At 40.3% G+C, this 26,176-nt stretch overlaps 1 protein-coding gene across 2 annotated transcripts in view; it reads right to left on the minus strand.

Moving 5' to 3' along the window:
- The window catches only part of LOC124798109 (EH domain-binding protein 1), a 187,264-nt gene extending 169,071 nt beyond the window's left edge, over nt 1-18,193 (minus strand). For both annotated transcript variants that reach the window (XM_047261365.1, XM_047261364.1), the window contains exons 1-2: nt 17,739-18,193; nt 8,671-8,878 (exon numbers count right to left, since the gene is read on the minus strand). In XM_047261365.1, the coding sequence (XP_047117321.1) occupies nt 8,671-8,878; nt 17,739-17,842 (312 nt within the window). In that variant the 5' untranslated portion in view covers nt 17,843-18,193. The remainder of the gene's footprint in view (nt 1-8,670; nt 8,879-17,738) is intronic.
- Between the last annotated feature and the right edge of the window lie 7,983 nt (nt 18,194-26,176).

Raw genomic sequence — 26,176 nt, forward strand, 5'->3', positions numbered from 1 at the left:
CTATGGTTTAACAACAAAATTCGGAAAATGCTGAGGAAGCAAAGGCTGTTGCACTCTCTATTCAAAAGAGAATATGCAAATGTGCAAGGAAAAGTTAATAGATATTTGTGCGGCTCTAAAAAGACTGATGTGTGAAGCATACAACTACCACTGTCATACCTTAGAAAAAATTCTGCCACACTCGAGAAAATTCTGGTCCTACATTAAATCGCTAAGCAGATCTCGGGCTTCTATGCAGTCTCTCATTAACCAGTCTGGTATGGCAGTAGAAGACAGCAAAAGGAAAGCAAAAGTTTTAAATTTTGCACTTAAGAAATTGTTCATGCACAAGAATTGTACAAACATACTACCATTTGACTATCACATAGACTCCCGTAAGGAGGACATTGTAATAAGCACCCTTGGCATAAAGAAACAACTGAAAGAGCTGAAAACAAATAAGTAACTAAGTTCAGGTGGATCCCAACTCAGTTTTACAAAGCATATTCTATGGCACTGGCCCCTTATGTAGTTTGTTTTTATTGTGAATCCCTCACCCAACAGTGTCCCAAGCAACTGAAAAAAAAAGCACAAGTTTCTCCAGGATATAAGGAGTCTAAAAGAACAGACCCAAAAAATTGTTCTTTGAGATAGAAAAGCTTCTGTCCACGAATCAGCACAGCTTTAGATAGCAACAGCTGTGTGAAACTCCACATGTCCTTTTCTCGCGATATATTCCAAACCACAGATGAAGGGCAATAAGCAGATTCCATATTTCTAGGTTTACAAAAAGCATTTGACACAGTGCCCCACAGCTCACTGTTAATGATAATATGAGCATACACAATAGATTCCCAGATATGTGAGTGGCTCACACTCTTCTTAAGCAATAGAATGCAGTATGTAGTCCTCAATTGCAAGTGTTCATCAGAGACGAGTGTATTATCAGGAGTGCCCCAGCAATGCATGATATGAGTTCTGTTGTTATCTATATCTATAACAATCTGGTGGACAGGGTGAGCAACAATCTGTGGCTGTTTGCCGATGGTGCTGTGGTGTACAGGCAGGTGTCATTGGTGCAGGAAGATACAAGATGACAGACAAGATCTGTAGTTGGTGTGATGAATGGCAGCTAGCTCTAAAGTAGAAAAATAAAAGTTAATGCAAATTAGTAGGAAAAACAAATCCATAATGTTCATAAACAGCCCTACCATGTCGATTAAATATGTAGATGTAACATTGCAAAGCGATATGAAATGGAATGAGCATGTAAGAATTGTAGTAGGGAAAGTGAGTGGTTGATTTCAGTTTATTGGGAGAAGTTTAAGTTTAGGAAAGTGGTTTACTCATAAGGCAGACCACATATAGGATGCTAGTGTGAACCATTATTGAATACTGCTGAATGTCTGGAATCTGCACCAGGTAGGATCGGAGGAAGACATCGAAGCAAATCAGAAGTGAGCTGCTAGATTTGTTATAAGTAGGTTTCAACAACACACAAGTATTACCCAGATGCTGCTGCCACCAAAATAGATGTCAAATAACCAAGAACATACGAGAATTTAAGGCTCGTGCAGTGGCATATATACAGTTGTGTTTTTCTCGCTTTGTTTGCAAGTGGAACAGGAAAGGAAATGACTACTATTAGTATACAGTGTGCTCTCTCCCATCTCCCATGCACTGTATGGTGGCATGTGGAGTATGTATGTAGATCTAGAAGCACAAGTATTGTGACGCCAAATGCTAGAGGTGGAAGAGAACATAAGGAACCTGTGCACATACTTTGGAAAAGAGGATCAGGTTACTGTAACAGGTGGAGCCGGCAACAGCCTTGCTAAGGACAATAATCACAGCATTAGGGATGACCTGCACAAAATAGAAGTAGCAGCTACACACAAATGTGAGTTTTGTGGACAATGTCATGACCGTCCTTGGATTAACAGCACTGTCAGCCATGTGAACAATTTGTTGAGTAGACTGTTGCTGACTGAAATTCACATGAGTGCAGTGCTGCCTATACTAAACATGGCCTACATCTGAACAGGAGACTGAAAGATAGATTGGATGAGCTTTTTGCACAAAATGTATGGGGGGCCGCCATCACACAAAGCAAGATCCCTGTCATTACTGGCGACACAGAAGTATCATTTTTAGGTTAGAATCACGATTTAAGCATCCTTTTGAGAGAAGTCAAAATAACAAAAGTGCCCCACAAACACTTAATAATGCACAGAAAAGTAAGGTTAACTTAATTCACCCCAATATTAGAGGACTGAGTGACAAGGTAGTTTCTGGTCTGTTTGGAAAATTTAGAGAGCTCTGAAAACAGACATCCTGTGCCTCCCTGAGCACTACATAACCACAGTGTTAGATAAACCACATGTAAAAGACTACACTCTAGCAGCTTACTCATACAAAACTAATACAGAAAAAGGAGGAGTTGTTACATATATTAAAACAGAACACAATTTCAAAAACACTGACACAAATAGATTTTGCAGTGATCAGCTCATACAAGCACATGCTTGTGAATTAATACTGAAAAATAGTTCACTATTAACTGTAACTGTATACAGATTCCCACTGGGGAATTGTGATCTGTTTATGAGGAATCAGGACTCCTTACTGCACTACAAATCAAACAGCAGCAAGCAGTTAATAGTCTGTGATGATTCACTGCAGATTTACTACAGAATTCTGATATGAAAAGTGGTCTGTAAACCTTATTTGGATCCTAGAATTTGATCTCAGTAATTAACTTTTGCAGCACAGATACATAAAGACAGTAGGAGCCAAATGGATACTGTTCTCTTTGGTAAAGCTCAGAGCAAGACGGTAACTCTTTACCATGTAACAAATGCTCTCTATGATGCGCAGTTAGTGTGGATGGATAAGATAGCACCTTACAGAAAAGATGCACCTCAGTGGATATCTGTTAGAATAATTAATGACTCCAGGACAATTTTTTTAAGACTAAGATACAAGAGATGACAAGGAATGAAATTTATAATGAACTAAATGCTATCATAAAATTTAATATATTTCATGATACATTTATATCATTATTTAAAAACAGATTTCCAAATGCTAACAAGGAAGGACATTAAACAGCCACGTAAAGACTTTGGCTCACTAGAGTGATTGAAGTATCTTGTGAGAAGAAAAGTGAAATGTATCTGCTGGCAAAAACAAGTAGAGATCATGCAGTAGTTGCTCACTACAAAAACTACTCAAAATTACTGAGAAAAGTTTTTAAACATCAAGCAACATCTGCAAATGTCAGAAATCAGTAATTCTGACAACAGACTTAAGACTATATGGAATGCAGTGAAAAGGGAGACAGGAAGACAGGACAACTAGCCACTGTAATCATTTCTTAAATACACTATGTGATCAAAAGTATCTGGACACCTGGCTGAAAATGACTTACAAGTTCCTGACACCCTCCATCAGTAATGCTGGAATTCAATATGGTGTTGGCCCACCCTTGCCTCGATGACAGCTTCCACTCTCATTGGCATAGGTTCAATGAGGTGCTGGAAAGTTTCTTGTGGAATGGCAGCCCATTCTTCACAGAGTGCTGCACTGAGGAGAGGTATCAATGTCGGTGAGTGAAGCCTGGCACAAAGCCGGCGTTCCAAAACATCCCAAAAGTGTTCTGCAGGATTCAGGTCAGGACACTGTGCTCGTCAGTCCATTACAGGGATGTTATCGTCATGTAACCACTCCGCCACAGGCCGTGCATTATAAACAGGTGCTCGATGATGTTGACAGATGCAATTGCCATCCCCAAATTGCTCTTCAACAGTGGGAAGCAAGAAGGTGCTTAAAACATCAATGTAGGCCTGTGCTGTGATAGTGCCACACAAAACAAGGGGTGCAAGCCCCCTCCATGAAAAACATGACCACACCATAACACTACCGCCTCCGAATTTTACTGTTGGCTCTACACACACTGGCAGATGACATTCAACGGGAATTCGCCATACCCACACCCTGCCATCGGATCGCCACATTATGTACCGTGATTCATCATTCCACACAACAGTTCTTCAGTATTCAATCATCCAACATTTATGCTCCCTACACCAGGCGAGGTGTCGTTTGGCATTTAATGGCACGATGTGTGGGTTATGAGCACCCGCTCAACCATGAAACCCAAGTTTTCTCACCTCCTGTCTAACTGACCTAACTGACATAGCACTTGCAGTGGATCCTGATGCAGTTTGGAATTTCTGTGTGATGGTCTGGATAGATGCCTGCCTATTACACATTACGACCCTCTTCAACTGTCGGCAGTCTCTGTCAGTCAACAGACGAGGTCGGCCTGTACGCTTTTGTGCTGTACGCGTCCATTTACGTTTCCACTTCACCATCACATTAGAAACAGTGGACCTAGGGAGGTTTAAGAGTGTTGAAATCTTGTGTACATCACCTGACCACATCCGAAGTCTGTGACTTCTGCTGAGCGCTCCATTCTGTTCTCTCACAATGTCTAATGACTACTCAGGTCACAGATATGGAGTACCTGGCAGCACAATGCACCTAATATGAAAAACTTATGTTTTTGGGGGTGTCCAGATACTTTTGATCACATAGTATATTTATTTGATCATGAAATTCATAGAAAAAAATCCACTGCAGTTCAAGAGGAACAATGATGTAAATAATTCTTTTGACTACTGCTTCACAGTATATTTATTAAATCATGAAATTTGTTGTAAATAATCCTCTGTAATTCATGAGGAACAACAATGTAAATAATTACAATACCAGAATGAAAAATGGCATTCATTACTCCACATTAAGGCTGTCTTTAGCACAAAAAGGGGTTCACAATGCTGCAACTAATATTACTGATAACTTACCCAGTGATATAAAATGTCTGACAGACAAACAAGTAAAATTTGAAAACAAACTGAAAAGTTTCTCCTTGACAAATCCTTCTATTCCATGGAAGAATTTCTATTGTTGTAATGCGTAAAAGGTAGTTGATAGGAATTACTAACTCACATCTATAGATTTAATAAAAATAAATGTTCAGCGTGTAGCCATATTTACAAATTAATTTGCAATGTGTATGTAAAATGACTCAGTCCAGATCATTATGATTTACTGTGCAAATGAGCCACAGAAGATGAAACTAATGAACTGACTTGTCATTTTACAACAAGTAGGTACTGGGAGATGAAGAACCTTGCACAGGATAGAGTAGCATGGAGCGCTGCATCAAACCAGTCTCTGGACTGAAGACCACAACAACAACATGCCTAGGTATTTAATGGACAAGACTGAGTCAAGCAGAAACCCATAAATACACTAATTGGACATTACAAGAGTACTACTTCTAGCCATCTGCAGCACCCACATTTAAATCAAAACTGCCATTCATCACACTCAATATAGATTCTGTTCGTGCCATCCTGAATCCCTCTACAGTCACTGACAAAATATTCCCACCACGTACAACTGAAACATCAGCAAACAATCACAGATTGCAGCTCACTCTATCCAACACACTGTTTATGAACAAGGAGACACTGCCCTATCAAACTATCCTATACTGTGCAAATATCTCCATCTTCGAATGACGACTATATTCTACATCTATTTTAACCTGCTTACTGTACTCTTGCGTAGGTATCCCTCTACAATTTTTACTCCCTCCCCCCTCCATCTCAGCCCACCCCATTAGTCCTTGGTGCCTCAGGACTGATCCCTTCTTTTCACCAAGTTTTTCAATAAATTTCTTTTCTCCCAATTCTATTCAGTACTTTCTGATTAGTTGTGCAATCTACCAAATTACTCTTCAGCATTCTTGTGTAGTATTACCATTTGTGTAATGAAAACATTTCTTTTATTATAAGTTGGTCCACAGCTATCAGACACATGGTATAATAAACACTAGTTTATGCGCCTTGGTACCACTATACATTTTGTAACGCCTCCTGGAGGCAAAGATGTCTTCTTGTTCCGCACTCTGCAGAATTATCTCAGCAGTGTGCAAATGTTTGTTTCACATACAACTGGAAGCATTACATCTACAAGATGTATTACAGTTTGTTCCAGGTGTTTTCAATCAAAGTGGAGTGCTATAGACATCCATTACTACGTTTTATGAAATATTTTTGTATCTGACTTTTTGTAGGTATCTGACGATGGATAAATTCTGAAATGCATCATATGAGCAATAACATCATTCCTTGCCCAATGTTTAATGATTTTATCATTGCAATCCAATTAGTTTGAATACAGAATTACTGATGGTTTAATTCAGCTCCATTCCATTACCCTTGTTTTACTTTTGTTGATGTTCATCTCATATCCCATTGCTGACACACTATCTATTCCATTCAACCTATCTTCCAAGCCCTTTGCTGTCTGAGACATGATTACAATGCCATTGGCATATCTTGAAGTTATAATTTCTTCTTCCTGAACCTCTACTTCCTTTCCAAATTCATCCTTGGTTTCCTCTATTGCTTGTTCAATTTACAGATTGAATAATAAGAGCAATAGACTACAACACTACATCACTCCATTCCCAACCACCGTCATGTCCTTTGAATCATAAGTGCAGCCACATTTGTGTACATGTAGGAAATAATTTTTCCCTCCCTGCATTTTATACTTGCTACCTTCAGAATTTGAAAAAGTGTATTCTGCTAAAATTGTCAAAAACTTCCTGTAAATCTACGAATGAAAAATATGGGAAGTATCCTTACTTCAACTCATCTTCTAAGACTAGGCACAATGTACAATGAATAGCCACACAGAAGGAGGTAGTATCTAACAACTGTATGGTTTTGCAAATAAGAAGCAATGGAAATTTAAAAAGATTCGGAAAAATAAAAAAAAGCAAATTGCAACATTTGGTTAAATGATACTTCAAAAAGTGGAGGCTTCTTTGGATAGAATCAGTGCTACAGAAGAAGCTGTACTCAACTAACTAAAATCATCCCAGAAGTAGAAGCACTGCAACAAGGAATACAGGCTTCAAACAAAGCCAAGTAGAAATGTACTTACTGTGTAAACTTGTAAGAACTCAGAGTAAGCACAGATTAACCTTTAATTAAATTCAATCCTTTATGAATTTGGTGGGGAATTTAAATTAAGAAAGATGAAACATAGCCAATTATTTTACAATGCTGAAACTTTTTAATAATTCGATCATTAGTGTGACAATTATCACGTTACAATTGTCAAAACAGGCTGCAGCATTAAGCTTGGCTGCTGCTGCAGTTCACTATAACTCAGTCACTAACACTACCTGTAATTTCAACCAACCACTGATGACAGACAACATGAATTCATAACTGTTCTGGCAGCTAGCTACCTTTTGAATTTTGTGAAGTGTTGCATCTGTTGTGTCAGAATTTAATGTACACAGTTGCAAAGCTCCTCACTGTTGTAATCAGTAGAGTAAGTTCTATTTAGTTACAGAATCCTAAAAAGGCAAATTTCCTCACTTCGTTGTAAAACAAATTTCATGTCATAAACGAAGAGAAGAAATTATATACTTGTCAAAGAATTCATTTACTCATGATTAGTTCAAAAGAGGGCCTTGTTTCTTTTCACGTTTTGCAGATAATGACCCTCACGAATCGAAACATGACTGCGTCGCGTCGTTTCATGATTCGAGGGTCAGCAACTGATAAAAAAATGGGGCCCCCGGGGTCCCAAGGTCGCAATGTCGGCGTCACTGTCCCGCCGAGATAATTTGTCCTTTTAGGACAATTATCTGAGCAAGCACCCACGCCAGCAAAAGGTTGCCCGACATGTGTTGACAACAGGATTTGTTTTAACTGGCTGTACCCAAATTTTAGTATATAAGGAGGGTGATTTGGAGCACAGCCCATCATGTCCTCTGAAACAATAACATCTGCATCTACGAGCAGCAGCAGCAGCAACACCACATTTGTAAGTACATTTCTGAATAATGGAGACGCTATATAATTTGGCCAAAGTAGCAGTATGTGGTCAACTCGGAAATGCATTAGATGCTTTAGAATTAGAATTGCCATCTACTGTGGAAGATGATGTACTGTTAACATATAGAGTATCAAAAATGAATTATATCCTTACCAATTATAGATTGCCAGAATGTTGTATTTTTGCTAGTAGTATAAATGTTTCTTCTCTCTTTGGACACAAAATCTAGTGAAATGATTGGAACTGAAAAAGAGAGAAAATCTCTCTGTTCTCTAAGAAAGTGCGTGGATGACTGGCTAGACACTGCTTTAACAGCTCTCGTGTTTTCCTTTCATTCTTTATTCTGCCTTCTGTCTCATATTACAACATCCCTGAGCTGATTAAACTGAGGTGAATGGCAAGGGATTCTGGAGTCACTTTACCCACTCTGTGTATCTACCACTTTAAATAATTATACTTATAGCCATCTGCAACTGAAGACTTATGAAAATTGGTATTTGCATGCACAGCAGTAAATAAAACAAAGAAACTGACACATAACTGAGTCTTCAATGAACATCATATTATTACTGAACATACCATTAACACTACAGTTAATTATGAAGGTCAACAAAACAAGTATCACAGCACTGTCAGCCAAGTATTTTCATAATGGTGCTGTGTATCATTTCTTGAACACAGCGTTCTTCATTGTTTTTTTATTTATTGATACCAAGGGTAGCAATTAGTGAAGAAATTTAACACTACAGTAAAGCTTACATCTTCAACTAGAAAAGTCCAGTCCTTGTCTTCCAGTTCCTGTGTTCTTGGATCTTTGAATAATGTTACTGTAATTTCTTTATTCTCTGGAACTGCCCACACGACAACACCACGTAGTGGATCTTTCATGGTTGGTTCCCACGCCAAGGGCTCTGTTACAACACGTCGACTTCGGCGAGTCCATACAACACTTAATTTTGTTGGCTTCCTGAAAGAAAAAATTTCATTGTTAGCGGTCTATTATCTGTTAATTTAATTTCTCCCAGAAAAAGACTCATCATTAATTCATTGTGTTGTGAAGAACTTTCAGGACTATGAAGTAAATCAAGGAATACATTAATAAAAGAGCAGCAACTCTCTCAGATTTAATCTGCACACTGTATTAACAAAGATTTATACTACTCTGCTTACACCAACTACATTTAACCCACTTAATAACAAGAAATTTAAATTTAAAGCAGATTTATTTGCCTGTAAATGATTGTGGTGGTTTACATCATATCAATACATATGTAATAATGTAAATGATTTGCGTGCATCTAAAGCACATATATGCAATAAGATACAACTTTTTTTGTTCGCTGTCACATTTGTAAAAAACGAAAATAGTTTTCGATTGGCTACAAAATAATTTGTTTTACAGAAAGCTTTTACTTTCAACGAACACTCCACCACAATGCAATACCTTGTGTCACATGGAACATTAATGAAAAATATTTAAGCAACAGGTAAACAATTTGTTTTGACTTTACTTAGCCTAGGCCAAGGTACGTCCAGTAATTTACAGTTTATGGTCCCATAAGAATGCACATCTGATCTAATTTCATATTTCTGGCTATTCTGTTTGGCACATACAAGCAGCCTACTTGGAGTACATATAGACTGGAAGCAATAAGCATTTTGTGTTCAAATAAGTATTTACTGAAATCATTTATGCTACTTAAATGAAAAATAAACCTAATGACTATTCTATATTTACAAACAGAAAACTGCTGCTTCCCCCATTATATTAAATACCTTATATTTATCTTCTATTGTTATTTAAATATAGGCTATACTTTTATATTCAGCTATTTATCAAATAAAATAAATACCTACACTCATGAATGTTTATAATATATTAACACTTATTTGTTGCTTTAAAATGAACATTGCCATTTGGCATGTAGATAATAGAAATGTTTAATCGTTTGATCTAGATAATTAGATAATTTAACATAATTGTATAGCTAAAAACTCTACTCACCAGGAGGCGGCAGGAGAACATACACATAAAAAGGTGTTTATGGAACGAGTGGCTCCTTCTTATGGTAGGAGGGTGGAAGGGAAAGGAACAAGGGTGAAGGAAAAGGCCTGGAGAAGTTTAAGAAAGAGGGCAGAGTTCAGAAAAGTCACTCAAAGCCTGGGATAAGAAGCAACAATAATTAGTAGGAGTTACTAATGAAGTATGTACTTAATATTCTTTCGAACAGGCAGAATTATAAATTTCTTTCTTTATGTTACATGGAAGTGCTCTGAATTTCGTTAACCCCATCTCCTTCACAAACCACGGTGGGATTGCTTGTGTGCCTCATCAATACAGATAAATTGTGCACAGATGCAACCACACCAGAGTGGTACCTGGACACAGGCCAGACTAAATACATTACCTGAAGGGGAAATACGGAAGCATCCAATCCCGCCCGTCTGCTTTGAACCATGGCGTCACAAATATGGTGGAAATGATCATAAACCACAATTCCAATATGGCGCATGTAAAGTCAGTACGTACACATTATGAGGACGAAAATACATCGAAAAACAAACACACACACGTTCCACAAAAAGCCTAATGACACTAACGGGGCATGCGGGGCAAACTGGGGGTTTTTGGGTGGGGACAAACTAAATATAAACAAGTTTAGACACCCACCCCCAAACAAAACGATGAAAAAAACCGACATCACTAAACTCCTCAAATTCCACTAAACACAATATCATCTGGAATCGGACACTTCCCGGGACCTATATAGCTCAACAGCAGCTCCCGATCCCATAAATTGGGATCGAACACTTCCCTTGACCTATATAGACCTATATAGCTCAACTCTCCTCCCCCCCCCCCCCCCCCATGAACCATGGACCTTGCCGTTTGTGGGGAAGCTCGCGTGCCTCAGCGATACAGATGGCCATTTCGTAGGTGCAACCACAACGGAGGGGTATCTGTTGAGAAGCCAGACAAACGCGTGGTTCCTGAAGAGGGGCAGCAGCCTTTTCTGTAGTTGCAGGGACAACAGTCTGGATGACTGGTTGATCTGGCCTTGTAACACTAACCAAAATGGCCTTGCTGTGCTGGTACTGCGAACGGCTGAAAGCAAGGGGAAACTACAGACATAATTTTTCCCGAGGGCATGCAGATTTACTGTATGGTTAAATGACGATGGCGTCCTCTTGGGTAAAATATTCCGGAGGTAAAATAGTCCCCCATTCGATCTCTGGGCGGGGACTACTCAAGAGGACGTCGTTATCAGGAGAAAGAAAACTGACGTTCTACGGATCGGAGTGTGGAATGTCAGATCCCTTAATCGGGCAGGTAGGTTAGAAAATTTAAAAAGGGAAATGGATAGGTTAAAGTTAGATATAGTGGGAATCAGTGAAGTTCGGTAGCAGGAGGAACAAGACTTTTGGCCAGGTGATTACAGGGTTATAAATACAAAATCAAATAGGGGTAATGGAGGAGTAGGTTTAATAATGAATAAAAAAATAGGAGTTCACGTAAGCTACTACAAACAGCATAGCGAACTGATTATTGTGGCTAAGATAGACACGAAGCCCATGCCTACTACAGTAGTACACGTTCATATGCCAACTAGCTCTGCAGAGGATGAAGAAATTGATGAAATGTATGATGAGATAAAAGAAATTATTCAGGTAGTGAAGGGAGACGAAAATTTAATAGTCATGGGTGATGAATTCCAGAGTAGGAAAAGGGAGAGAAGGAAACATGATAGGTGAAGACGGATTGGGGTTAAGAAATGAAAGAGGAAGCCACCTGGTAGAATTTTGCACAGAGCATAACTTAATCATAGCTAACACTTGGTTCAAGAATCTTAAAAGAAGGTTGTATACATGGAAGAATCCTGGAGAACTAGTAGGTATGAGATAGATTATATAATGGGAAGACAGAGATTTAGGAATCAGGTTTTAAATTGTAAGACATTTCCAGGGGCAGATGTGGACTCTGACCACAATCTAATGGTTATGAACTGAAGATTAAAACTGAAGAAACTGCAAAAAGGTGGGAATTTAAGGAGGTGGGACCTGGATAAACTGACTAAACCAGAGGTAGTACAGAGTTTCAGGTAGAGCATATGGGAACAATTGACAGGAATGGGGGAAAGAAATACAGTAGAACAAGAATGGGTAGCTCTGAGGGATGAAGTAGTGAAGGCAGCAGAGGATCAAGTTGGTAAAAAGACGATGGCTAGTAGAAACCCTTGGGTAACAGAAGAAATATTGAATTTAATTGATAAAAGGAGAAAATATAAAAATGCAATAAATGAAGCAGGCAAAAGGGAATATAAACGTCTCAAAAATGAGATCGACAGGAAGTGTAAAATGGCTAAGCAGGGATGGCTAGAGGATAAATGTAAGGATGTAGAGGCTTATCTCACTAGGGGCAAGATAGATTCTGCCAACAGGAAAATTAAAGAGACCTTTGGAGAAAGGAGAACCACTTGCATGAATATCAAGAGCTTTGATTTCCAAACCCAGTTCTAAGCAAAGAAGGGAAAGCAGAAAGGTGGAAGGAGTATATAGAGGGTCTATACAAGGGCGATGTACTTCAGGACAATATTATAGAAATGGAAGAGGAGGTAGATGAAGATGAAATGGGAGATGTGATACTGCGTGAAGAGTTTGACAGAGCACTGAAAGACCTGAGTCGAACAAGGCCGCACGAGTAGACAACATTCCATTGGAACTACTGACGGCCTTGGGAGAGCCATTCCTGACAAAACCCTACCATCTGGTGAGTAAGATGTATGACACAACCGAAATACCCTCAGACTTCAAGAAGAATATAATAATTCGAATCCCAAAGAAAGCAGGTGTTGACAGATGTGAAAATTACCGAATTATCAGTTTAGTAAGTCACAGCTGCAAAATACTGATACGATTTCTTAACAGATGAATGGAAAAACGGGTAGAAGCCGACCTCGGGGAAGATCAGTTTGGATTCCGTAGAAATATTGGAACACGTGAGGCAATACTGACCTTATGACTTATCTTAGAAGAAAGATTAAGGAAAGGCTAATCTACGTTTCTAGCATTTGTAGACTTAGAGAAAGCTTTTGACAATGTTGACTGTAATACTCTCTTTCAAATTCTAAAGGTGGCAGGGGTAAAATACAGGGAGCGAAAGGCTATTTACAATCTGTACAGAAACCAGATGGCAGTTATAAGAGTCGAGGGGCATGAAAGGGAAGCAGTGGTTGGGAAGGGAGTGAGACAGGGTTGTAGCCTTTTGAGGTTTGCCGATGACATTGTAATTCTGTCAGAGACAGCAAAGGACTTGGAAGAGCAGTTGAACGGAATGGACAGTGTCTTGAAAGGAGGATATACGATGAACATCAACAAAAGCAAAACGAGGATAATGGAATGTAGTCAAATTAAGTCGGGTGATGCTGAGGGGATTAGATTAGGAAATGAGACACTTAAAATAGTAAAGGAGTTTTGCTATTTGTGGAGCAAAGTAACTGATGATGGTTGAAATAGAGAAGATATAAGATGTAGACTGGCAATGGCAAGGAAAGCATTTCTGAAGAAGAGAAATTTGTTAACATTGAGTATAGATTTAAGTGTCAGGAAGTCGTTTCTGAAAGTATTTGTATGGAGTGTAGCCATGTATGGAAGTGAAACATGGATGATAAATAGTTTGGACAAGAAGAGAATAGAAGCTTTTGAAATGTGGTGCTACAGAAGAATGCTGAAGATTAGATGGGTAGATCACATAACTAATGAGGAGGTACTGAATAGAATTGGGGAGAAGAGGAGTTTGTGGCACAACTTGACAAGAAGAAGGGACCGGTTGGTAGGACATGTGCTGAGGCATCAGGGGATCACAAATTTAGCATTGGAGGGCAGTGTGGAGAGGAAAAAATTGTAGAGGGAGACCAAGAGATGAATACACTAAGCAGATTCAGAAGGACGTAGGTTGCAGTAGATACTGGGAGATGAAGAAGCTTGCACAGGATAGAGTAGCATGGAGAGCTGCAACAAACCCGTCTCAGGACTGAAGACCACAACAACAACAACAACATATAGCTCAGCAGCAGTTCCCGATCCCATAAATTGGGATCGAACACTTCCCTTGACCTATATAGCTCAACAGCAGCTCCCTATCCCATAAATTAGGATCAAATGGCACATACGGGACCTAGGAACCTGCTACACCGTATGTGCCATTTGGCTTCTCCCACCCAACACCAGTCACTCTGAACTGTGGAGATGGGAACTTGCACTCCAACACATCCTTTCATCCCGCCATCCCCCTGGACTGAACCTACGTTAAACAACCTCACTCCCATTCACTCTTCAGTCTTCTCCTCTTTCCCTTTCCTCTTTAGCCATTCATGCATCTTTTCATCCTACATAGTTGTGTTTATCTTTATACTATATACCTCTTTACTTCTTTATGCATCCTCTTTGGTTTGAAGCTGGCACAGTACTTACAGTAGAATATCTTTGGCTTCCCTCTGACAACCATGCCTCCATCCTTGCTACCCTCCCTATTTTCCTTTCCCTGTTGCTTCATAACCTGGGTTGTGAGTAACTGAATCTCCTTTCCCTTCTTCCCTTTCTTTCCCCTCTCTCCTCCCCGATGAAGGAACATTTGTTCCGAAAGCTAGGAATGTAAATTTTCAGTTCTGTTTTATGTGTATATATCGGCTGTACTGAGCTGAGGTAAGTACTGGCCAGCCCCTCTATCTCTTGATTAGTATTTGTTTCACATCTTTATATGAGATTTTCCATTAATCATTTATAGTAGTTTATTTATCAGCTATGTTGGAAGTGTTTTTGTTGTGCCTTCAACCTTAAGACTGGTTTGATGTAAGCGTCCACTCTAGTCTATTTTCTACAAGCCTCTCCATTTCTGCATAATCACCGCAACCTACATTCATTTCAACTATCTTACTGTAGTCAAGCCAGCCTCTTACACTTTGAAATAAAATTACGAGCAGTTGCTGCTGTAGGGCACGTACCGAAAGATGTTCTAGACAATGAAGTTCTGTTACAGTACCACTCCACATAATACGCTTTGGAGCTCCATTACCGGTGAAATTTACATATTTGAAGCCCCTTAGTTTTTCAATATGGCACAGACATTAACATTATGCTTCGCTACCGGTCAATTTGTTCCCACAACCATACAATATACTTTCACACTTACTGGCTTTGCCAACTCACAATTAATGTGTCACCCAAATTGTCACTTCGCAACCTAAACTAGACCTCAGACTGCACTATATCTACATCTTTACTCTGCAAGCCACCATGAGTTGCATGGCAGAGGGTACTTTCCATTGTACCATTAGTAGAGTTTCTTCCTGTTCCATACATGTAAGGAGTGTGGGAAGAATCCCATGGTCCCTATGTGAGCAATATGTAGGGTGTTGTAGCATGTTCCTATAGTCATCAATTAAAGCCGGTTCTTGAAACTTTGTTAACAGTTTTTCTTGGCAGAGTTCAAGAGACTTTCAGTTCAGTTCCTGGAATCCATGCTGGTTGTCATTGAGGAGATCATTCTGATTGAGATATCTCATTCTGTTTGTGCTTAGAATATGTTCTAAGATTCTACAACAAATTGATGTGAAGGATATTGGATGCTCTTTTTGTGGATAGCTTCTACTACCCTTCTTGCAGACAGATGTGACCTCCGCTTTTTTCCATGAACAGGGCACAGCTTTTTGTTTGAGGGATCTACAATAGATGATTGACAGAAGAAGGGCTAACTCGGCCACAAATTCGGTCTAGAATCTTATAGGGATTCCATCGAGCCCTAGGCCTTTGTCCAGTTTTAACAATTTCAGCTGTTTCTCATCACTGCTGACACTAACACTCATTTCATTCATCTTTTCAGTGGTACGAGGATTAACTTGGGGCTGTTCACCTGGGTTTTCCTTTGTTAAGGAACATTTGAAAACAGAGTTCAGCATTTTAGCTTTTGCTTTGCTACCATCAATTTCAGTTCCTGTCTCATTCGCTAAGAGCTGGATAGGCCCCCTACTGACTTTTGATCTGCTAACAGCCTTTACATACAAGCCAGAATTTCTTTGGGTTTCATGGAATATCATTTGAGAATATTCTGCTACAATATTACGGATCAGTCTGCCACCACAAATAAGTATTCAAGGCAGGGAAGAGGGGGGGGGGGGGGCCTTTAGAAGATGAATATCTTCTGAACATACAGCAAAGCACGCACACTTCAACACCACTAAAGAGTCATTCCCCACCACTGATCCACCTCTCTGCTTGTGGAAGAACTATCAGTTCCAACAGTTAAGAGGGGGTCGTCACCTTTACATTCATGTGCGCATACTGCTGTATGTACTGAACATTTTGACTTTGGAAGGTATAAATCCACTTCAGTAAGGTGTTTTACCCTGTTACTTAGAAAAAAATAGTGAAAGGAATAGTTTTTTAGATAGGCATACATACACAATGTTACTATTTCTGCAGTGTTATGAAAGTACTCTGCAAATCAAATTACTCTCTTAAAATGTGAAATGGGTTTACAAACAGCTAACTATACAATTTTCTTTGACATAATTTCCCATACATGAGCCACACTGAAGATGATAATTTATTTAGATTTGGAAGGAGCTGGCTGTGTGAGTAGAAAGGTGTTTCAATCAATGTATAAATTTGATGATAATGTATATGCTAACAGCATGGAGATTGCATTTTTCGTACACACCAGATGCATACTGGAACTCAAGCTACCCATATAGCCTTAACTATCAACTTTATTATATATCCAGATGATCCAAACCAACACACTAAACACCTGAAGTACTCCACGTACACACTTATTCTCTTTTCATCACTAACCAACTTTTCCTAAAGTCATCATCTAGGTGCCGTGAAGCGTATACCAACACTGTGGAACTACATCAGGAAGTCATATCACAGCCTTTTTGAGTCCTTTACTAACACATGCAAACAAAGAACAGCTAAGCCTCAAACTGAAGTAACACTGACAGAAAAAGCATGAACATCACATATTCTGATCCAACAGCCCACAGGTGTACTGCCAGTTCATAGTGTGCAACAGACTCGCTGGACACTATGAACCATCAATACACCCATGAACTGTTCGATCAACAAATATGCCACGAGACACTGAAGAATCACCACACAGCTTTTTTTTCTTGTTTTTACACTGAAACTGAAAACGATCAGCAGCAGTATATATTTTGTGTTAAAAGTATGACCACATGAAACTTCGAAAAATGATGCAAGTGAATTACTGAAGACTCAACATTGCTGCATCATCACAGCAAGTCAAGTGCATATTAAGGCAATGGACGAACTGGCAGATTACATCAAGCACCTCTGAAAAAAAAAAGTTAACACATCAAACAATCTTAGTAAGTTTCCAATGCTGGTTATTTCGGTTATTTCAAGGGATCCATAGCATACACAAATTGTTCTTGGGTAGAGCATCGTCATAAATAGAGGACGATAATGTTCGTCGTTTCATCGCATTACATATCACTGAATTTTAGTCAAAGCATTGGTGTCCAAACTAAAATATGCAAAACCTATTTGATGGTCGGTCATGGATTTGATTATTTGGCGATTCATATACACTACACTTTTAAACTGTCATTTGATTTAGTACATTTAATTTTTGGCACGTCAAACCATAAAACTCCTCATTATGTGCACAATCATAACAAACAGGCGAAGCGTATAAATGGGACGCTGAAAGATCGAAAGAAATTTACTGAATGAATTTGGAAGTATTAAAATGACAGGAGAATATATAATCGCAAAAGTTATATTATTTCAACGGGTTAACTCACCATTTCGAAGTAGTCTCTAACGTTAGCTGGTGATAGGAAATAGTAAACTGAAATTTTGCTGCTCTCTTGTTAACTCGCTGCAGTCTTTTCCACACAGAAGTCATGTTTATAAATACAGTCCTCTCATCCTCGACATGCCAGTGTGCATCGCACTTCCCAGTGAATCATCCAAACGAAGAGTGAAGCACTGTGATAACTATTCAGCGTCTTTATTTTCCCTTTCTCGTAGTGTCTTACTTACTCCCCAAAAAAACAAAACAAAAAGAAAAATTTCTAAGTTGTTGATTCTGCAAAATGCATTTCCTTGGATTAGATGACAGTGTCTTGACAACAAACTACGCACATTTCGTAACACGGCGTGTCTTTCAATATCAAGTTAAAAATACAACACACGGGTAAACAAGGCACAGTAACTCACGCCCACAAACTTCCTCCCTCATCGCACACTCGCTTCCCTTCTGTGTCAAACACGTCCTTGGTTCCCTGGGTTCTTGCTCTTTCATCGATAATCGGGACTTTATGACAATCGGTTTACGCACTCGATAATGTGATGGCTTCGTTGCAAGATAATATCGAAAATTTTCTGCGTAGCTCGGTATTTCATAACTTTCCACGTATCGGTAAATAGATGTCGCGACATTGAAAGTCATTTTTCAATCCTTTCACTTTGTCATCTGTAGAGCCGTTATCTAGACATATACATCCATGGCACAAGATACGCTATTTGTGGAGAGGCATAATTTCAATAGAAATGAACCACTTAAATACGAGATCTTCAGAAAGTTTGTTGACATTTCCTATGTTGATGTCTGAGTTCTCTAGGTCTTATGTTTCATACGGATCCGCTTCTAGTGATTTTACAGTTGATGGCACGTTAAACCCTTGTCTTACATCATTCCATATGCAGTGCTCGGCAGAAGTTGTCTTTCGTTGAATACATAGCAGACCATAGTTTAGGCAGAAAGAAGAGAAGCTATAACGCGAGTATTACGATTTAAATTTCTATTCTTCGTATAACTGCCTTTTATTTCCAAGTCCATTACTAACAAAATTCACAAGAAGAGTTACGTGAACCAGCAACATCGTTACAGACAACATTTTTATGGACGCATCGAGACAGCAAAGTCATAGCGTAATATCCATTATTAATGGTCTTATAGACAGCGATGGTCTTAAATAGCAAGGGGCATGTTGTTGTTGTTGTTGTCTTCAGTCCTAAGACTGGTTTGATGCAGCTCTCCATACTACTCTATCCTGTGCAAGCTTCATCTCCTAGTACCTACTGCACCATACGTCCTTCTGAATCTGCTTAGTGTATTCATCTCTTGGTCTCCCTCTACGATTTTTTATCCCTTGGTGCCTCAGAACATGTCCTACCAACCGATCCCTTCTTCTAGTCAAGTTGTGCCACAAACTTCACTTCCATACATGGCTACACTCCATACAAATACTTTCTGAAACGACTTCATGACACTTAAATCAATACTCGATGTTAACAAATTTCTCTTCTTCAGAAACGCTTTCCTTGCCATTGCCAGTCTACATTTTATATCCTCTCTACTTTGACCATCATCAGTTATTTTACTCCCCAAATAGCAAAACGTCTTACTACTTTAAGTGTCTCATTTCCTAATCTAATTCCCTCAGCATCACCAGACTTAATTGGACTACATTCCATTATCCTCGTTTTGCTTTTGTTGATGTTCATCTTACATCCTCCTTTCAAGACACTGTCCATTCTGTTCACTACTCTTCCAAGTCTTTTGCTGTCTCTGACAGAATTACAATGTCATCAGTGAACCTCAAGGTTTTTATTTCTTCTTCATGGATTTAATACCTACTCCGAATTTTTCTTTCGTTTCCTTTACAGAGGCATGATAAAAATTAGTCTTAAATTCTTCACTTAGTTTTTCATTTATCAATCTTCTAATTCTCAATTATTGTTAATTTTTATCACTTTTTAGAGACATGATAAAAATTTAAAATAATTGCAAATTAAAAGACTGATAAATGGAAAACGGATTGAGGAATTCAAGACTAATTTACGAAATACATACTGGAAAAATGTACACATAAATAAATAAAATTTATTTTGTAACATAGTTACAAGTAACTTTAGAACTGTTTTCGTACTAAAATGACTGGTGAAAGGTTATTAACACTAAAACACTTGTGTTGCTGTACTGCATACACCACTTCTCCATTTTTCTTATTCTTTGAAGAAACTGTGTTGCTTAACCTTGTCCATGCGCCTTCCATATCACTGTTGCGTTTGTGCGTTAGGGGCACTCAATACAGAGCTTATCAGCGCCCATACGAACATCAACTGAAACGAGCGTGGTACAAGAAAGGAAACATAGATGATATTTCCAGCTACATTCTTAGAGGATAATGGAATCCTGTCAGAATCTCAAAATGGATTTAGAGCGGAGTGTTCAACCGAATAAGCAGTTCATTCCTATCTATTAGAGGCGCTGTTAGCATTAGACAACAAAAAACTTACCATGGACATATTTTTAGATTTGTCAAATGCATTTGACACCATAAATCATGACAAATTGCTACGCAAGCTAGAAAATCTTGACATCAGAGGAACACCTAACAACTGGCTCAGCTCTTATCGTAAGAACAGGGAACAATATATGGAAACAGATCAGGAAAGGGATAATGTCATTAGGAAACATAATTCCAAGCCACTGACTGTTAAATAAGGTGTGCCACAAGGATCAGTAAAATATTTTAATTTACTGATGATACAAGCGTTCTAATTACAGGAAACTCGGAAGAAACACTTATAAAAAACATACGAGAAGTCACAGACAGGCCAACATGTTACTTTAATCACAATGACTTAATAATAAACATTGGTAAAGCTATAGCTGTGGATATATACACAGCACAAACAAAAAATTTGATATCACCCAATCTAGAGCTATGTGGACACACAATTACCAAAACAGCCTGTACCAAATTTCTTGGACTTCATCTACAAGACAACTTGTAATGGAAGCACATATTGGGCACACAAACCAAAAATTAAGTACTACTTCTGGTTTTGTGTTGCATATATCAAAAAATTGTACCAGCTACAATCCTCTTCAGTGTGTATATTATGAAGTAGTACTATCTCACCTCTGGTATGGGATTGTATTCTGGGGAAATTCTGGAGATGCCATTAAAACATTCAAAATTCAAAAAAAATTATAAGAATAATGGAAGGGGTAGATAATCGCAAATCATGTAGATAGTTGTTTAAAAAAAGGATGATATTGCCTCTTACTTGTGTATATATACTTGAAAACAAATATATTTAAAACAAAACTTACACACAAAAAGACCACTCGTCACTCAAAATCCCACAATACACAGCCGACTTTGTGCCAGGCTTCACTGAGCGAATCGATACCTCTCCTCAGTGCAGCACTCCGTGAAGAATGGGCTGCCATGCCTCAAGAAACCTTCCAGCCCTTATGCCTGTGATAGTGGAAGCTGTCATTGAGGCTAAGGATGGGCCAGCACCATACTGAATTCCAGCATTACCAATGGAGGGCACCACGAACTTGTAAGTCATTTTCAGCAAGTTGTCCAGATACTTTTCATCACATAGTGTACTTAAGTATTCATCATTAATTGATATATTAATGTGTGTTATTATGTACAAAGGTATAATTATATACAAAATTGTTAATATTAACATACAAATCCAAATATCTCTTGCACATTGTGCAGTTGTGGATGAAAATGGTTCAATAAGTCAATCAATAAACCAAAAGAGATTTGCGGCAACATGTAGCTGGCTGATTACTTACCAAAAACATGGATGAGCCAGGCTCTTCGATAAAACATTAAAAACGGCAATTAAAAATCTCAGGCAACATGTTGGACAATTCACAAATATTTTAAAGTCGTATTACATTCTTTTGATGGTCAGCTAAAACAGATAGCAAATCTATAATCAAATGAGTTGTTACCCTTTGGTCCAAAAAACACAGTCTAGTAAAATGTGGTGCACTGTGAGCTGTACGCCAAAAGCACCACACATTGAAGGGTTCACTCAGCTGAGCACGAAGCCATGCATCATAGAGCTGTAGCCTATGCGAAGATGAGTAGGGAGGACCTGACACTGCCTGCATGGCTTGAAGGATGCACACCAAGGCCGTGTTGTGGACTAAATGAGACACAGCTTATTATCTGTCACTTGCAGCCATTCTTCTTTCCATGGCACATGACACTGTACCCCAACAGTGACGTGAGAGCATGCAAGGGATGGCCAACTGAACTAACTGAGGGTCATGATACTCGTGCTTGGCAGTTACATCTGCCCTTTTATTCCCTGTAATATCCATATGCCATGGCACCAAGCAGAAAGACACCTCTTTCCCCAGCCCTTGTAGCCGGAGGAGGGTGTCCTGGATATTCTGGACTACTTTATCTGCTGGGCACAATCGTTGTAGAGTGAGAAGGGCACTCAGGGAATCGAAAAGAATAAGGAATTTAGCACTTGAAACACTTCTCATCTGATCCTGTGCCCACAAGACCGCTTATAATTTTGCATCGAAGACATTAAAGTCTTCAGACAGCCAGATCTTGAGGATACAGACGAGGAAAACAACAGAGCGATCACCAGAGTCTTCCTCTTTTGACTCATGTACACTCCTGGAAATTGAAATAAGAACACCGTGAATTCATTGTCCCAGGAAGGGGAAACTTTATTGACACATTCCTGGGGTCAGATACATCACATGATCACACTGACAGAACCACAGGCACATAGACACAGGCAACAGAGCATGCACAATGTCGGCACTAGTACAGTGTATATCCACCTTTCGCAGCAATGCAGGCTGCTATTCTCCCATGGAGACGATCGTAGAGATGCTGGATGTAGTCCTGTGGAACGGCTTGCCATGCCATTTCCACCTGGCGCCTCAGTTGGACCAGCGTTCGTGCTGGACGTGCAGACCGCGTGAGACGACGCTTCATCCAGTCCCAAACATGCTCAATGGGGGACAGATCCGGAGATCTTGCTGGCCAGGGTAGTTGACTTACACCTTCCAGAGCACGTTGGGTGGCACGGGATACATGCGGACGTGCATTGTCCTGTTGGAACAGCAAGTTCCCTTGCCGGTCTAGGAATGGTAGAACGATGGGTTCGATGACGGTTTGGATGTACCGTGCACTATTCAGTGTCCCCTCGACGATCACCAGTGGTGTACGGCCAGTGTAGGAGACCGCTCCGCACACCATGATGCCGGGTGTTGGCCCTGTGTGCCTCGGTCGTATGCAGTCCTGATTGTGGCGCTCACCTGCACGGCGCCAAACACGCATACGACCATCATTGGCACCAAGGCAGAAGCGACTCTCATCGCTGAAGACGACACGTCTCCATTCGTCCCTCCATTCACGCCTGTCGCGACACCACTGGAGGCGGGCTGCACGATGTTGGGGCGTGAGCGGAAGACGACCTAACGGTGTGCGGGACCGTAGCCCAGCTTCATGGAGACGGTTGCGAATGGTCCTCGCCGATACCCCAGGAGCAACAGTGTCCCTAATTTGCTGAGAAGTGGCGGTACGGTCCCCTACGGCACTGCGTAGGATCCTACGGTCTTGGCGTGCGTCCGTGCGTCGCTGCGGTCCGGTCCCAGGTCGACGGGCACGTGCACCTTCCGCCGACCACTGGCGACAACATCGATGTACTGTGGAGACCTCACGCCCCACGTGTTGAGCAATTCGGCGGTACGTCCACCCGGCCTCCCGCATGCCCACTATACGCCCTCGCTCAAAGTCCGTCAACTGCACATACGGTTCACGTCCACGCTGTCGTGGCATGCTACCAGTGTTAAAGACTGCGATGGAGCTCCGTATGCCACGGCAAACTGGCTGACACTGACGGCGGCGGTGCACAAATGCTGCGCAGCTAGCGCCATTCGACGGCCAACACCGCGGTTCCTGGTGTGTCCGCTGTGCCGTGCGTGTGATCATTGCTTGTACAGCCCTCTCGCAGTGTCCGGAGCAAGTATGGTGGGTCTGACACACCGGTGTCAATGTGTTCTTTTTTCCATTTCCAGGAGTGTATAAATATAGCTACAGGGTTATGGTGTTCAGTTCAGCTGTTACGAAATAATGTATTAAAAACATGTGCAGGAGTGCATTCATTCCTGTACTGCAGTAAATGTAAAATCACTCTGGACCTCTGCAGCAATCAGATTGGAAGGCGGTTGAAACCCTGAAGTTTGGGTTGTACATCCTCCACATCAAGTGGTTCATGCACATGCTGCATGCAGATTCCAAACAGCCTTGTTGCTCATGGGCAGTTGGATAAAAGGCATTCCAGAGATGGACGAGCAACAGTATGGTGAACAGGTGAATTCTAAAGAACAAGGAACTTGCATGCCTGACACACCATGATGAACTCGTGCCATCTGGTGAGTGGTGGTTCCCCAGCCTCAGCACAGAGACTGGGTATAGGGCTGATGCTATAAGCACCTGTGGCCAGCCTGATCCCATCACGGTGGACAGTCTCAATAATCTTCAGATAAAGGGCCTCTGTGATCCATACCACAGTTGCGAAAAATCCTATAAAACCGGAACAAACGTGTCCTGTCTGCTCCCCAGGACCTGTGGCTGAGGGTCTTTGAGATATTCAGTACCTTCCGAATTCTGGCTTTCAGTTTTCTCAGGTGTGGTAACCACAACAATTTAGAGTAAAAAATGAAACCTAGAAACATCCCTGTATCTTTAAATGTAGAATGGTGTCCCTCATATGCAAGCCAGGTAAATTGAAGATACTGTGAGAATGATTAAAATGAACACACACACATTTTGATGCAGAAAATTGAAAATTCGTCTTTGCCTCCCATTCCTATATCCTCTGCACTGTAAATTGTAACTGACAAGTCGTTGTTGCAACACCTGAGGAGGAACAGAAAATTGCAGAATCGTCCACAAATAAGTAGCATTGGACAGGACTCCCTACTGTAGATGTGATATTTTTTATAGCTATGGTAAAGATGGTAACAATGAAAACATTGCCCTGAGGGACACCATTCTCTTGCTCTAAACGATCCGATCGTCACCAACGCGAGACCTAAAAAAGCGCTTAGACAGGGAAGACCATATGCAAATTAGAAGCTGCCTACAAAATCCCTATTGATGGAGCTGCACGAGAATATTGTATTTCCAAGTAGCATCCTACACGTTACTGATGTTGAAACTCTGATAACTACTGCTACAGGTTCAGTCCTTTCCTGTTTTGAGGAGGGATATCAAGATTGCCTCTCTCCATGAGTTCGGAAACTAACCTGTTGCCATATCGAATTGAAACAGTCTAGAAGGATTTTCTGTGATGCTGTTGGCAAATGTCAAAGCATGCAGTACTGGTTTTAGTCATGACTGGGTGCAGTATCATGAGTCTCTGACAGTGCCGAATGCAACTCCCACATGGAGAAGTGGCAGTCGTGAGACTCAGAATTGTTAGATCTGAGGTCCAGCTTTCCCCTCTCTATGGTTGTATGGTAGCGGTGGATCTCCTGATCCTGGCTGGCATTGGCAGTAGTCACTGAAAAATGCTCTGCCTTCGCCTGAGATATCTCTGGGCATTGTTTACACACACCCCTCTTTCAGCATTGCTGCTACTGGGAAACGACTATGTTTACCAGAAATCCTCCTGATGGCTTCCCATACTTTCGTAGACCAAGTGGAATGGTTGATAGAGTCAGGAACGCATATCATGAACTTTTTTTACTCCCCTTAATTATGGGTTGACCTTTAGCTCTTACGATTCGAAAGGCTGTGAGGTTGCCTGCTATTGGACGGTATTATTTGGCATATCAGCCACCACAATTTCAAGATTCATTCCTGAAGTTCTCCAGGCAAGCATAAGTGGATTACGACATTACTTAAAGGTAATTTCTAGTGGTTGATTATTGTGTAATTTGATAAAAAGTAGACATGTAGAAACTCCTCTAGACATACCTTCTATTAATTATGTAACTATTTAACTGATTATATTATCACTGTTATTTAGAAACAAAAAATTCACAACCTACTATTACAAAACTTTGTCCTCCTTTGTAGCTCAGGCCACAGCATTGCTGACTACGAGGCAGGGATTCAAATGGTTCAAATGGCTCTGAGCACTATGGGACTTAACTGCTGAGGTCATCAGTCCCCTAGAACTTAGAACTACTTAAACCTAACTAACCTAAGGACATCACACACATCCATGCCCGAGGCAGGATTCGAACCTGCGACCGTAGCAGTCGCGCGGTTCCAGACTGTAGAGCCTAGAACCGCTCGGCCACACTGGCTGGCTACGAGGCAGGGGGCCTGGGTTCAAATCCTGGCAGGGGACTGGGTGTTGTGTGTTTGTCATCATCATTTCATCATCATTGGCATGTAGGTCGCCGAAGTGGCTTGAACTAAAGAGACTTGCACTA

Source organism: Schistocerca piceifrons, chromosome 5 (genome assembly GCF_021461385.2).
Source record: "Schistocerca piceifrons isolate TAMUIC-IGC-003096 chromosome 5, iqSchPice1.1, whole genome shotgun sequence".
Lineage (NCBI taxonomy): Eukaryota > Metazoa > Arthropoda > Insecta > Orthoptera > Acrididae > Schistocerca > Schistocerca piceifrons.